The 16,110-nt window shown below is 40.3% G+C and overlaps 1 protein-coding gene across 2 annotated transcripts in view; it reads right to left on the bottom strand.

Annotated features, from left to right (window-relative positions):
- The window catches only part of TRIO (trio Rho guanine nucleotide exchange factor), a 371,777-nt gene that overhangs the window by 110,150 nt on the left and 245,517 nt on the right, over positions 1-16,110 (bottom strand). For both annotated transcript variants that reach the window (XM_064375877.1, XM_064375878.1), the window contains exons 22-30: positions 10,966-11,160; positions 10,751-10,866; positions 9,874-9,940; positions 9,142-9,251; positions 8,245-8,314; positions 7,536-7,625; positions 5,735-5,827; positions 2,765-2,876; positions 779-969 (exon numbers count right to left, since the gene is read on the bottom strand). In XM_064375877.1, the coding sequence (XP_064231947.1) occupies positions 779-969; positions 2,765-2,876; positions 5,735-5,827; positions 7,536-7,625; positions 8,245-8,314; positions 9,142-9,251; positions 9,874-9,940; positions 10,751-10,866; positions 10,966-11,160 (1,044 nt within the window). The remainder of the gene's footprint in view (positions 1-778; positions 970-2,764; positions 2,877-5,734; positions 5,828-7,535; positions 7,626-8,244; positions 8,315-9,141; positions 9,252-9,873; positions 9,941-10,750; positions 10,867-10,965; positions 11,161-16,110) is intronic.

Genomic DNA, 16,110 nt, shown 5'->3' with positions numbered 1-16,110 from the left:
TGGAAGTACAGGAGATCCAGAGACTGTGCTGCCCTTGGGCTTTTCAGAGAGGAGAAATGTACTTTCACAAAGAGGCTGGTAAGACTAGCTAGTGGTCACAAAATGGCACCAGGTATGCTTCTCTTGCCAAGAAGTACAATGACAGGTTAAGTAGGAGTTAAAATGTATCACCATTACCGGGTCTGCCAAGTACTCAGGGGCAGCTGTCCCCACACAGTTGGGGCGGTGCAGCTTCCAAACTGTGCTTTGGCTTATGTGTATTTTCTCTAATTGTGACATTTCACTGTTATAAACAATCAAAAATTTACTTGTGCATTTTTATTTCATAAATTTATTTTTAATGAAAAAAACATCAAACCTTAGCATGTTAAGTCTACAGTGAGACACCCAGTAAAGCTGTTTCCATACACTCTAACGTTTATGGTTGAAAATTAATTATAATGATATGAGAACTTATATATGATTATTTTATTTATAAAGCTAGTTAAGCACACCAGAGATAAATGATTTCACTTATGAAATGTTTTCTTATCCTGCAGTTATATGATACAGGATTTAAGAAGAGCAAGTTTCCTAAGTCTATAAACCCCGGAGCACCCTCTAGTGGACTTAGGGGTGGCAAAGAATTTCACTGATGAAAACACTACCACAATTCAGACTTGAACATTTCAGGACAGACTGGGAGGTTAAACTGAAGATGATGAACAATTCTTCTCTACCTACAAAAAGATTGCAACTATGTTACCTTTAGACTTAGAATTCTGGAGCCTATACTTACAAACAATTTGCTTTTGTAAAGGTATTTGCTTCTCCCACTGGAATCTTTCACTTCTTTACTAAATACTAAGGACATTTCAAAAAGGAAGAGATGCCGTTCTCGACCCTTTCGAATTAAGGTTTTTGGGTCCCACACTTGGAAGGATTCCTGTAGGATGAGTTCTCCCTGAGACTCAATGTTTTCATCAAACCCTACAACATGAAAAAAAGGAGGCAAATCAATTTAAAAGAAAAAGAAAAAATGATGCACAAGAAAGCATTATTACTATTTTCAACATTTAAAAAATGCCCGTCAATTAAACCTCAGATGAGAATTTCCCATCTGATTCTGACTTGAGTCTTCACATCACTGACCCATCCTACAAAGGATAATTCTTCCTAACACACCACTTTGCATGTATTTTCCTTCGACTCCTGATGGCTTTATTGTTTGAGTTCTATCACTCTGGTGGCCTTCGCACCAGCTGAGATCTGGTTCTACCCTCTATTTCTCTTCAGCCCCCTACGGCAGCATCCCACAACATAAACCTCCTTCTCTGGAATAGTTCCGACTCTCCTCTAAGCCCCCACCTACGTTCCAGCCTGGGTCCTGATTCTCCCTGCTTCCTTGACCCAGAGGACTCTTCCCAGACATTCTGCTCAGGTCCAGCCTTTCTTCAAGGACCTGCCATGATCCTGCTTCTTGGAGAAGTCCCTTGCTACCCATTCTTAGTGAACCCTTCCTCCTCTGAATGTGACATTCTGCATGTGAATGGGACATTCTGCATGTGAATCATTTGTGCTCTGGACTTCACCGCTGCTCCTCTCTTCATGGAAGTGGCCTGCTTTATCACCTGGATATGAAGCCACCAGGGCTTAGTAAAGCCAGCCCTGGGGCAGAGGCTGCCGGTTACCTCCTGACTTCCACTCTCTCCTCTTTCTCTCATAGTAGAAGCTCCCACTAGGAGTGCTCAAAATAAGCACTTCGCTCTCCAGCCCCAACCAGTTAAAAGCAACTGGGTACCTACGCTCTGGACAAGTGAGCAAAGCAGCGGGTACCACTGCTAGTGGCTGCCCATCTGGAGTTCCCTCCCTGACCTTCTTCTCAACTTCTTGCTAGATGGAATGTTGGTGAGGTCTTGAAACATCCTGGACCTAGCCAGCCAGAAAAACAACTAGAATGGAGAGAAATCAGCTGGAACACAGCCTGAGTCCTTGTGACATCATAAAGGGGTGCCATACCAGATCAGCATTTTATATCAGAGAAAGAACAATCTGTTTTGCTTGGTCTCTGAGTTTTGGGTCTTATTACCCACAGCAGCACCTATGATCTAACTGATACACTGTTCAGTGTTACCCATAAAGACACAGGGTAGCAAAAGCATTTGGAGCAGGATTATAACTTACTCTGCGTGGTCTGGCAAGTACTAAGCTTTGCACCACAGAAAGAGCTTTCTTAAACAGAGGCATTTATGGAAACTCTAATTGCTATAATCATTTTGAAACATATTTATCTAATTTTCTGTTTACCATGTTACATGCCAAATTCAACTACGCAAAGAAATATCTGATACCTACCATGTTCTAGGCTCTAGCAAGTGATGCAATGGATACAGAGATGGGGAAGCAACACATTCTTTTAAGGATTTCAGAGTCTTGGGGTTTGATCCATCCATCCACCCACCTACCCATCCATCTAACAGGCAGAGCAGGTGGCCTGTGGCAAGCTCTATAGGAGTCCAAATAGCACAAAGTGCTGTTGGCGTTCAGACTGTGGAGAGGCTCTTTTCCAGTGAAAGAACAAGAAAAGGCTTTCAACAAGTGTAGAAGCATTTTATGTGGTCCTTTAAAAAAGCAATTATACCAATTCTTTAAAAAAGAATGCCTAAGCTCTTAACCACTAACATAGAGACACAAAGCTGGGATTTTTAGAGTTCAGGAAATCCATCTAGAAAGTGTCATTAGAAACTTGCACAAATGTGCACTGGGACGTGGAAAGTCCCGTTACCTTCCAGCATGCTGAGGTGCATGGCGTCATTGGCTCGCTTTGGCACGCTGAGCATCACCTCCAGGCCATCTTTAATCTCCCCCTTTCCTTCCTCACAGCACGTCAGCAGCTCCTGCAAAGATCAAGAACAGGCACGAGGTAAAGACTGCAGAATGCTCTGCCAATGAGACCTTGGCAGAAACAGAGTCTATGAAAGTCCATGGCTTTTAAGATAAAAGCAGAGTGTGGTCAACTGGGCATATATTCTCACAGAAATGAATGACTACCTCTTTATTCAATGAATGGCAGGGTTTGTCCTGTTCAAATAAGAGTAAACCAGATGTAGTGATAGTTTAAGATGAAATTAATATGCCTGTTAACAGTCAAGCTTCAAAAACGATAAACAGAGGCCAGGTGAGGTAGCTCATGCCTGCAATCCCAGCAGTTTGGGAGGCTGAGGCAGGTGGATCACATGAGGTCAGGAGTTCCAGACCAGTCTGGCCAACATGGTGAAACCCCAACTCTACTAAAAAAAAAAAAAAAAAAAGAAAAAAAATTAGCTGGGCATGGTGGCATGTGCCCGTTATCTCAGCTACTTGGAAGACTCGGGGAGGAGAATCACATGAACCTGGGAGGTGGAGGTTGCAGTGAGCCAAGATTGTGCCACTATACTCCAGCCTGGGGCACAGAGGAAAACTCTGTCTCAAAAAAAAAAAAAAGATAAACAGAAATATTTAATTATGTAACACATGATTAGCGCAGCTGATGGCCATGCCAGGTCCAACTGTGCATTTCCCATGCAATCCCAGTGTGTGACTCCGAACCCTGGGGCCATTAACACAATGCCCCATCTAAACTGGATCAGCCAAGCCTCACAGCGGAAACAGTAATGCTACATAAGTACTTACGGTCAAACACATTTCCTTTTTGCGTAGGATGTTTAGAAAAGCTCTAGTAGTTGAATTACACCTCTCTGGGGAGCCCTATGTGTGTGATGACATTTCAGAGCTATTTAGAGAAATACCTGTTATTAAATGAGTGACAGCAGGAACAGTAAGTTCACCTTCTGGTGGGCTCCAAGATACTTTCTTACTGGTGTACTCATAACTATTATCAGGCAGTAATAGCAACAGCAGTGTTTCATGTCTTGGCAGTCAACAAGAGAGAGGCATGACACTGCAGCCAGCACTGGCCTCCCAGTGGCTGCCTGAGAGGAACTCAGCTGCTGGATGGGCACCTTCCCTCATGACCGATGGTGTTCACCTCTGATTCTAAGAAGCATGGCAAACACTGCTTCATAAAGGCAGTGTACTGAGCCTAATAATTGATAATTGGCAGAAAACCTTCCTTTTGGGGAGCTTAAGATAGCTTATTACTGTTCTCCTGGAGAACCTCTGGGCAGAGTAAGGTAAGGTTTACAAATGTAAGCACCAGTTTAGTAGAACTACATGCTGCAAACAAAATCCTTATATCTTTTTTTTTTTTTTTTTTTTTTTGAGACGGAGTTTCACTCTTGTTACCCAGGCTGGAGTGCAATGGCGCGATCTCGGCTCACCGCAACCTCCACCTCCTGGGTTCAGGCAATTCTCCTGCCTCAGCCTCCTGAGTAGCTGGGATTACAGGCACGCGCCACCGTGCCCAGCTAATTTTTTTGTATTAGTAGAGACGGGGTTTCACCATGTTGACCAGGATGGTCTCGATCTCTTGACCTCGTGATCCACCCGCCTCGGCCTCCCAAAGTGCTGGGATTACAGGCTTGAGCCACCGCGCCCGGCCAATCCTTATATCTTAAGGACACTAAAAGGTAAACTGCCTTTGCAGAATTAGAAAGCAAAAGACAAATTTGCATATGAACAAATTAGCCTCCTGACTTATTTCGCATTCATAGCAACTATATATTTCTGCAGTGATGGTCACAAAAACACTTAATGGAATTTTGATATGGAAGTACAGGAGAGCTTTTCCAACAGAAAAATCCCATAATAAGGTATCACTTTCACAAAACAATGTAGCCACTTACTACTGTTTCTAGATTTTTCTAACAAAAAGGGTAAAGAAGAGTTTCAGGCATTTGTAACTCCACCTTCTAAATTTCTTTCATATCTAGACAAATTACATAATAACTTCCGGTTGTCATGTCTAGGACAGTACATGGAACATAGTGGGATTCACAGAACACCATCACTGGGATGAATGGTTTCTATATTTAAATGCTTAACAAAATTTATCAGGCGAGAAAATGGTATGCTGAACATCACCAGACAGAAGCTGTCAATAATTCTGATGTAGATAAGAAAATGTGTATTGATGATATATAATAGAATTTGTGCTAAGAGTTGTCACAAAATGTAAGTTTGTTTACCTTTCTATTGTCAAGACTAATGGCTATTGTTTTCCTTAATGTGATTTTAATTATAATAATTCACAACCAATAAAAAGCAGAGGTCAGGCTGACTACAAAACTTGTGATCTGTATGAATAAGGTGTGCCGTGAGGGGTGTGACATCAGTGACGAGCAACAAGACAGAGGAAGTCGCCTGGACGTGGCTTCAGCTGAGGTTGTTAATGGGTGTGAGTGATGATTCTGGGCACATTCCTTGCCCTCTGAGGCTAGTTTCCACACCTGCAGACTAGTATTGGTGGGAGGTCAACATATGCAAAGTATACCAAAGTGCACCATGGCTGGCCTGCAGTCAGCAAGCCACAACTGGGAACTATAGGTACTAAAATATAGAACCGATAATTTCTCATTTTACGTTAGTGATTAGGGTCAGTCAGTGCAGTTCAGATGCATCAATCATGACATATACTCTCATTTAATTCCTGCAATGAGAAATTAGGCAGGGCAATAAATACTAATGAATTAAAAAGTAAAATTAATTGACTAGGTGTTTTAAAAAAATCAGGGTAATTATATAAATATACAGTAAATGTTAAAATAATAATACATAATTCATAACATTTCACAGGCTGAAGATACATTACACATACTTTTAAAAGGAGCTGATACTTTGTTATTCGCTGAACCGGTTTAATAAGGTAGGAAGAAATGGAATTGGCTAATCCATGTCGTTGCTGTATCTCCTGCATTAAAACAAAACAAAGCAAGAAACAAGCCTTATCATAGGGGTACACGATTAAACCATGGCTATAAGACACATTACTTTTCCAAATACTGTACCTAACAACTGTTTAATCATGCTGAAATAATAAAGTTTCCTCTTCCTAAAAGGCTCTTAGAATATTAACACAAACTTCTTTGCTTCTAAAATGTTACTTCTGGAGAGAGAAAGGGGCACTCTGGAGCAGGAGGATCTACATACTATTCAGTGGCACATTTAATGCCATGACTTGTATTTTGCATTTTGTAATTATGTCCTTTACATGCAATGACCTGCTGGCTGGTTGTATTCCTTGCTGTGAAGACAGGTGCCCTGTCTGTGCTACTCATCACTTTACACTAGCACCTAGGATAAAGCTTAGAGTTAAATGAGCACCATATAGATGTTCGATAATGTTCAATAACACTTGATACTGGAAAGAAGCTAATCAAAGGTTGTCATCCTGGAGAACAGAGGAAGTTGTAGCATAAAGCCTCTAAAAAAATAAACCAACTGTACAATGGATACTGAAAGCATGTAAATTGTGAAATCTCTCAGACAGGCATGATTTCTCTAATTCTTCAAGATATGTTTTAGGGTATAGGAGTTTCTAAAATGGCTTTGATTCCAAACATTAAATAATGTTGTGCTATGTGGTCTCACTGTTTAAGTTAAATACTTAATACTAAAATACTTCTAACTCCATATACAGGTGCTGAATTTCATCTGATTGCAAAGACCTAGAATCATGTGAAATATTAAAAAGAAAAGGCCACTTTGGCCTGGGAGAAGGCTTCCTATTTACAAAGGCAGTGATATGTAATGTAATGGTCAAGAGAATGACAATTAAAATAGGATCATCTATAGATAGGGCTTTGTCTCAAAGCAGAAACTGGAAAGTTTATTCAACTTCCCCAGACTTTCAGGTTATTAACAGATTATTCCACCTGTTCATGCACAAGTGTAAAGACAGAAAACAAGTCCTACATCCTCACAACCTTATGTACCAAACTATGCACACTATTTAATAGCACCTTATCCTTCAATCAAAATGTATTCGCACATATTTGACCAAGTTCTGGAAACCCAGAAAGCACTCTGTGTAACACATTCTAAAGCTCCATCCCTTTTGTGCTGAATAATCCACTGTGATAGCTTTCAAAACACAGATGACCTGTATCTATGTTTACTCCAATGAGAACACAATGAATTAACCTTCTAATTATCCTAGTTGTTATGGCACTATTTGTAAAACTTTAGTGGTAGGTCATTTTTGAAAATACGTAACATCATGGAATTAAAATAGGAAAAACAACTAAAAAGGTTCAAATTTATTTTTGTTTTACTAAGGGGAAAAGAATCTTAATAGTTTATATCTTCTGTGTACAATATTACACGTGAAAAAGTTTATTGACTATAAATAGTGATGACATTATAAATGATTGAATACAAACAGTAGTAACATATACACACAAACATATGTGTATATATTACAATCTGAGTTTCTGACAGATACTTCCAAGTACTTGTATAGTATCTTTTAAAAGCAGAAGACAATGTAAGAATAGCCCAATATAAACATGACAGATAAAAATGAAAATATTGTACTATTAGGTGAAAATTATGAGTAATATTGCATTTTACGTACACAACTTGGAAAATTATGGTCTCTTTAGGAATCTATTACTTACATCAAAATAGGAACCTGCATGTTCCAAAATCAGCTGAGTAGAATCAGGCTTATTTTTGCAATATGTGACATACATCTGAAACTTGTCTGCCTATAAGCCAAAAAAAAAAAAAACAACCAAAAAACTAATTTAAACCATAACAAGTCAACATATGATAAACTTTTATATAGAAAAGAAGCTGTGTGGATAACGGAAATTTAAGCCTAAAGTTCTCAAGTTAAAGATACCCTATTTTAAAAAGAAAGCTACTGAAATAAGAAACACATGGTTCTGACAGCATGCAACTACAGCAGCCTCCCCAACCCCGGCACGCCGGTCTGAGTACCTGTCCTCTCTTCCCACAGCGATGTGTGCAGACCTGGCTGTGGGCTCTGGACAGCATGATCCCAGGTTCACCTATCTGCCTCCCTTCTAGAATGGTCGATCCCCCAGAAGGACTGGGAACTCATCTATCAGCAATGCCCCAGGGTCAAGCAGAGGCCTGGCACACTAAATACTCTATTTCAAACCATCACCAGCGCCAAAAAAAAAACTCACTCCACAATAACAATTAGTTGGAGTATGCAATTCTTTGAGGTAAAGTCTATTTTTCTGCATGCATGGATATTAGCAGAAGATGGTGACTCAAAGGAAATGAAGAACATCCCTCCTAACTTCCTTCAATGCCACCTAATAATTGCAAGAGAACAAATGGTTGAGGTTTCATTACCCAAGTAACAAAACAATGTCCAACATCCTCTGGCAACTGTTCATATTTTTCCAGCTCCTTTAGGAATATGCTGCAGAGAATAAAAGTAATATATTATGAAGGTGTTTTAAAACATTTTACTAGTGAGATGTGCCAGAAATGGATAAATCTGTGCCCCCTAAAGAATTAACAAAACACGTGTATCTCTTAATTAGGGAAAGTTATTGTGACTTTCAAACAGCTAACCTGTTTAGCCTTCAAACACTTTCTAACAAATTTATTTCTGAGAAAGTGCTAGTGAATTCACTGAGGTTATACTTTAGAGATGTAAATATTCAGTTGAAAACCCGTTTGGTCTTTTCTGCCTCCTGCTGGGGAGTGAGGGGACTGCGCTCTTGCTGACCCCAGTGTCATCTCACCACAGGCCACCTAAAGGAGCTTCTGCCACTGCTGCTTTAAAAATATCAAAACAGAATCATGTACCTCCTGTGGCCAATGGAAAGTGGAAAGTGCATTTTATTTTGGTCAGAACACACTTCTGTTGCTTCTTCAGTTCCCCCTGTCTCTTACTATAAGAGACTGAACAGCACAGGCCAGCAGGCCCATTGCACTGTCTGTCAACCCTGAGAAATAACTCACAGGGCACCTGATGGCTTGGCTTCAGAGAAGTTAAGCTTCCTATACAAACATTTTCATGATCTTATTTCTGTAGAAGGTAAGTACAAATATAAAGTTAAGTCTGTATTGAACGAGTTTCTAGAATGTCAGTCTTTTTGGAGAAAGACTGACAGGCTTCATTTAAGTGGCAACAAAATCACTGAAATCTGAATTAATGGGAGCGGTTCATTTCTTGCAATGAAACTTCAGCATAACATGTGGATTTCAAGAGTAACTGCTCCCAAAGAAAAAGCCACTCACTTATTATGAAATTCGTAGATTTCCTGCATGTTTCCGAAGATAATGAGTTCTTTGTTGACAATGCCAGGTGGAATCTCTTCCACGCCACTGGTCATTTCCCACAGGTAGGTCTGGCCGAGAGGGAAACAGGGATTAGACAGAAATAAACACCACATTTTCAAGAAACAGCTGTTTCTGACATCTGTAAATACAGAGAGTTAATGTATAAGCGAAAGTGTAACTGAGGACTGGATCCTTTTACAAAACAATGAAAACCCCATCTAAAAAGGGCCCTCAGTTGCTGTTAATACTTGAGAAGAGTTCCTATACTTTTCAACTCTAAAATTATTCCCAGCTTCAAATATTGGAATTAACCTACTCTACAAGCACAATAAATATTCCTGATACCACTGAGTATTAGTTGCCAGTCATAATTAGTAGGCACATTTCTCTGAAGCTGCTGTAAAATTCTATACAAAAAGAATGTCAGCCAGGCCATCATGTGATAAACAGAATGGGAGGATTAATGCTGTATCATCTCTGTAATGACTGAAAAACAAACCTAGAACTCCACAGAAGTGCAGAAACACGAGACTGGCTGCTTAAGCATACTTTAAATTTAAAAAAATGACAGAAAAATAATTGTGATTATTCTAAGGACCACCAACAAGTAAGAATAAAATAGCAAGCTTATGCTCAATCTAAATAAATAAGCTAAAAAAAAAATACAAAAAAAAAAAAAAACTTACTTACATCCATACATTCCCGGAGGTCTCTTACATAAGCCTTTTCAGTTTGAATGAGCTCAGCCATTATGAACCTTAAAGACAGGAAGACAGGAGTGCAGTTTACTTCACTATCTACTTTTATGGATTTATGAAATTATAATAGAGAGTGTCTAAAAGTATAAGTATTAGGGTGATTATTTTGGAGAGGTAAATCACGAATAGACAGAAGAACAGTATCCAGCCACTAATTCAAAGGGGGAAAAAAAGATTTCTGCAAACATTTTATTGAGGTATATTGCCAGATCAGAGTTTCTCGACCTGGCACTATGGGCATTTGGGGCCAGGTAACTCTGCTGTGGGCTGTCCTCTGCACTGCAGAGTGCTCAGCGGCTTCCCACTACATGCCAACAGCACTCCCTCCCACTCCCCACTGAGACAATCAAAATGCCCCCTCATGCTTTCAGTGTCCCCAGGGGACAAAATTGCCAATTAAGAACTAATGGATTAGCATACTCTTTTTTCTACTTATATAGAGTTTACTACCTGGCAACTTTTAAACACCTAAATTTGTTTTAGATGTCATAAAAACTATTAATTTCCTTTCCTTGGTATCACTATATATTAATGACAATTTGTCAACTCCACATGAAACAAAGGCACAGGGATAAAAACTAGATGCTGTTTCTGAACCAGGTGATAAGAGGACAGTGAGCCCAGTGAAGTCTGTGCTGACATCATAACTAAGCCCAGTAAAGACTGTGCTGACATAACTAAGCCCACTCAGAGCCACAAAAAGCCTGGGTGCCATGTGACTTCAAAGCACACGCAGAAGCAAGTGTGTCCAAATGACATTCTCTTCACTTTTTCAATGAATCCTGGTAGATTCTGAAAGATTGGCTTACTCTTTCCTGCGGGCAGATTTCCGCTTCTCTTCATTAAGTTCATGAGCAGCATCTCGAAGCTTCACCTCTGAGCCAGGGATACTGGCTGGAATGATATCTAGCTGGAGACTTTTACTCTGTGGAATAAGAGAGTCAATGAACTCAGTTAATTAAATCAGCAAAGAGGGTGTTACGAAGAAGATCATGATTTATTCAGCTTGCACAAGGCCATTTACCGATTTGTTGGAATCTGAAGAAATCCCCAGGGCTTTCTCCAAAGAGGTCCTGTACTTCTCCATCCGCAGAGAGAAATCTCTGTACCTCTTATCCACAGCAGTAACACATTTTTTTATCTCTGCTGCATGGGCATGCCCTTTTTCACAAAAGCCATCAGCCAGCTGTATCAATAGCTTCACTCTCTCTTTGGTTTGCTGCAAAAAACAACAGAAAAGTATTGTGAGGCAAATGAACCCAACTGCCAGAAACCTGAAACATAGTGGCGACTTGCCTCCAACTCAGAGCTCTGAAGAGGAAAACTGGCTGGTGGCAGACACCGAGACTAAAGCCCCAAGTCCATCCATTCCACCTCCTGGATTCTAGACCAGCTATCTTTCCTCAGCTCTTCCACAATGAATGGCATTTTTATGACCTCAAAGAAGAAATTTAGATTATTTTTCAACAATGTCTTCATCTGGGAGGTGCTTAGTGAAAACACGTAAAATGAATGTGTGAAGGAATGTACTCGAAGGACGCCGTCTTCACGATGCCGTTCCTCTCCTCAAAGCTGCTGAGCAAAGACAGCGCCTCGCTCCATGCACATTTATTCTTCGCGCCCAACTGGCCCCACAGCTCTTTCAGGGCAAGCAGCCATCTATCTGACTTTTTGGTTTTCCTGAAGCATGTGTGTCCAAGGCTGTCCCCACAGCAGGCACTCCACAAAATTCCTCATGAAGCGCCTCTGCATCACGTTGATTGTTTTTTTAACTCTTAGGAAATGTAGAAGAAAATTCACTAGTCAGGAAATTATCTACATAGAGGTATTGTAAATTTTGTTACCCTGTTTGAGAGCTTGCTCTAAAATCATTTCATATGTACACAGAAAAGATATTTTATTGTTAACCATAATTTATTATTTTCCACAGAGATAAGGACAACCATAAAACAAGTTATATGTACCATTCAGCAACATGACTCAACTCTGACTGACTTCGCAACAGCTCTCTCTCTTCACATTCATTTCCATGGTTATTAAAATTAGGCTTCCTTTGCCATTCCTCTGGTGTTTTCAGGTAAGTGACTTACCCTTCTACGAAACTTCTTTTCTCAGTTAAGCTTTAACTAGAAAATCTTTTTAACACATATTCAGGAAACTGACTTTATTTAAAAATCTCCAAAAGGAAGAAGGTCAGAGTTAAAAACCAAGATAAATGATCTTAGCTTGTAAAATCAAAGTTCTAAGTCATAAATCACTGGGTAACCTGTGAAGTCATCTGTCAAGATCCTCCAGATTCTACAAAAATAACCCCAACACCCCAGCCAGCTGCCAGCCACCCAACAGCACCCCCCCATCCCCCAGCTGTGGCTCACCAACTCACCCTCCTGGCCAGCACCCTCCTTGGGGCCTCTGCACTGGTGCTTCTGCCTGGAATGCCACTCCCTCAGATATCCTTATGGCTCCTTCATGTCTCTCCTCAAATAAAGGCCACTCTCTCAATGGACCCTCCCTGGACCCCTTACACTACAGCTTGCCTCCCTGCCTATTCTTTTGCTCTGGTTTTCCCCATAGCATGCATGGCCTTCTGACAGAGGGTGCAAGTGATTTTTTTTTGTTTTTGAGACGGACTCATGCTCTGTTGCCCAGGCTAGAGTGCAGTGGCCTGATCTCAGCTCACTGCAACCTCTGCCTTCCAGGTTGAAGCAATTCCCTGCCTCAGCCTCTTGAGTAGCTGGAATTACAGGCACCTGCCACCAAGCCCGGCTAATTTTTTGGCTAACTTTTTTTGTGTGTATTTTTAGTAGAGACAGGGTTTCACCATCTTGACCAGGCTGGTCTTGAACTCCTGACTTCATGAGCCACCCGCCTCAGCCTCCCAAAGTGCTGGGATTACAGGCGTGAGCCACCATGCCTGGCCATTGTCTTTCTCCTGTGAGAATGTCACCTTCACAGGCCAGAAATATTTGCTTGTTTTGCTTACTAACATCTCTTATGTTGCTGTAGGAGATCTGTGGAGGGCATTGTAAGCTACCTGTAAGTCCATCTTTAAGGAGTTAAGAAAGCTATTTAGTGTTTTAAGTGATGGGAACATAGAAGTGAAGATAAAAAAAGATAATGCAGCTTGCCAAAAGTAAAAAAAAATTGTTGAGCAACTGCAATGTGTGATAAAAACTAAGTACCGTAAATCTGCTAACCTATGAACTTTAAAAATATCTCAGTATATTTTTACCTGCATTGGTATTTTTAAAATACATTCACAAGATTCAAAATTCCAAAGGCAAAAAAGATACAAAGTAAAAACTCTTCTCATTCTACCTTCCCTGTCACCAGTTCCAAATACCAGCTTCTTGCTATCACTTCAGAGACATTTTATGTGCATGTACAAGCAAGTGCACAAATGTACGTATTCTTCTCTCTCACATTTTTTACACAAAAACTTGCATACAACAAACACTGCTCTGCATTAGTATTTTCTACTGAGCAAATCTTAGTTGTCCTTCCTGATTGGAACTAAAGTCCTCGCCTGTGTTTAGAGCTGTGTAATATTTCACTATATGGATGTGAACTATATGGACGTAAGTTAATGTGTCTCCGCCAATAGGTCTCCGTGTCGTTTCCAAATTTCATCTACCAAGGCAATAACGCAAGAAATCAATCAGCTGCGTGACTGGTGGTTAGACATGTACCTGAGTTCTGCTGGGGTGACAGGAAGTGCAGTGGGAGCAGACAGGAAGTGCAGTGGGAGCAGACAGGAAGTGCAGTTCGAGCAGGCAGTAAGATGCTGCCAGAGGCCTCTGAGTGTTCCCCCAGCAACGGAGCCTCATCCATGCAGCAAGGGGTCCAACTTTTTGGTCTCTGCTAATCCACTGGAGGAAATACTCAGTGTAGTTTTGATTTATGCTTTTCTTATATTAAGTAAAGTTGATAATCTCATGGTGAAAGCCATTTATTCCTTTTCTATGACATATGTTTAATATCTTTTGTCCATTTTCTTGGTCTTTTTTTCTTACTGATATCTAAAAGTTCTTTCCTACTAAGAAATCAGTCCTTTATGATATGAGCTGCCTATATATCTTCTCTATTTGATTTTTATCTTTAGATGTTTCCTGTGGAAAGTTTTTTGTGTAGGTGAAGTTATTAGTTTTTTCTTTCACAGGTTTGGATTTTATGTCATTTAGACAAATTTCTCCATATGAGGATATAAAAAAAAATCCTGTTATTTCTTCTGGTACTATTAGGTTACCACTGCTGATATTTAAATCTTCTTCTGGTATGTTATCACGGTATCAAGGTGAGATATAAATCCAACTTAATTTTTTTCCAAAGCCATTTGCCTTGAAAAACATCATTTAAAAAAATTCTTACATCTTTTAAAGTGAGATATTATAAGGATTTTCATTCTTATTCTATTTGTTATCTTTAGCGATTGTTACGCTGCTTAAAAAAAAGCACATAAATATTTTAACTGAACAACCGCATCTGTAGGTATAATCAAGGAACTGGAGAAAAATAAAAGCAAATTGAAGTCTTAAGTCCACAGGCTCAAGAGAGCTTTGCTCATCATTTTCTTAGTCAGAAATTCCATGGTGTTAGACACTTTCTAACAAAGTAAGGCATTTGGCATTGGGGACACTGGTGTTTAAAGCTGCAGGAAACCCTGTGGGAAGAAGGCTGTGGTGTCCTAAACAGTTCAGTAAGGCAGTGGCTTCCAGACCTCAGTGTGTGTGCAAAAATCACGTGGTGAGCTCTTCAAATGCTTATCCTCAGGCCTCACTCCTAGACAGCCTATGTCACTATGTTTAGAGGGAGGACAGAAATCTCTCTTAAATAAACACCCACAACCTGGATGCAGGTGGTGCCTGTGTGATGCATGGAGAAATGACTGCACTGAGACCTGCAAAGGGACCGAAACGAGTCTCAGTGAGATGGTGATGGGAGACTCTTGTTTAGCCTTCAAGCTTCATTCCCATCAACACTAAAAGTGTTATAACATTGCCACAAGTGCACTGAAAGACTATCCTTTCAGAGTTAAGAATTCTCTATATAGCAAAAGAAAAACAGTTTTTTAGAAGATTCTAAGATCAGGTGACAGAAGGCAAGTGAGAGAGCCTCAGCTCATCATGAAAAATCAAAAGGACATCTCCAAACACCAAAGCAGGTGTTTTCTGATTAAAAGAAAGACAGTCAGAAACCAAAGGAAAAGACTGCTAAGAAAAGGAAACGTGAAGTATGTTCGTTTCAAAATCTACCAGTTCCTCCTAGTATAACAAATTCATTAAACCCAACAAAAGAAACAGTTCTACATATTTGGGAATCAGAAAGGTCATATATCACTCACAGTTTCAGATATTTCTTATAAAATACAAGAATAAAAATAAGCCTCTCATTGCCCAATGTTTCAGTAACCACACACCAAACTTGAGGAAAAGGAATATTTAGGAACAAAGGAAAAATTCTTTCATACACACTTTATTAGTGGAACAGGCTGCCATGTTACTCAATTCCAGACAGTCATGTACACATCACATTCCCATGCACAGCCCCCGGGGCAGGGCAGTGAGCAGGCTGTCTGGCTGTACATAATGGCCTGCAGAGTGGGGCGGTGGTGAAAGACAGCAAATCTTAAATCTAGCTCTGAGTGTGGTATGTGATGTTAGCCATTTTCTTAATATCTTTATAATCAAATGATATTCAAACAAGCAAACATAGCTTGGGACTACAGGCACACACACCACCATGCCCAGCTAATTAAAAAAAATTCCTTTTGTAGAGACAGGGTCTTGCCATCTTGCCCAGGCTGGTCTCAAACTCCTGGCCTCAAGTGATCCTCACACCTCAGCCTCCCTTGAGCTCAGGAGTCTGAAGAGGATCCTTTGAGCTCAGGAGTTTGAGGATGCACTGAGCCATTATGGTGCCACTGCACACCAGCCTGGGCAACAGAGCAAGATCCCATGTCTAACACACACACACACACACACACACACACACACACCCTAAATACAGACCATATAATGCACATAATTCTTATTTAATATCTAAATATTAACAAAAAATGAAAACCTTCCAGCCAAGTGTGTATCTGGAAGATGAAAAGCCACGATCCTTACCTGCAGGGGAGGGTGGGTTGGCCCTCCTTAAGTGTTTGTTGTGCCTCTGGGGGCAGCTA

The sequence above is a fragment of the Aotus nancymaae genome, unplaced genomic scaffold (assembly GCF_030222135.1).
Source record: "Aotus nancymaae isolate 86718 unplaced genomic scaffold, 86718_ANA_hifiasm-v0.15.2.pri h1tg000014l, whole genome shotgun sequence".
In the NCBI taxonomy this organism is placed as follows: Eukaryota; Metazoa; Chordata; class Mammalia; order Primates; family Aotidae; genus Aotus; species Aotus nancymaae.
This window is presented reverse-complemented; position numbering and strand designations above follow the sequence as displayed.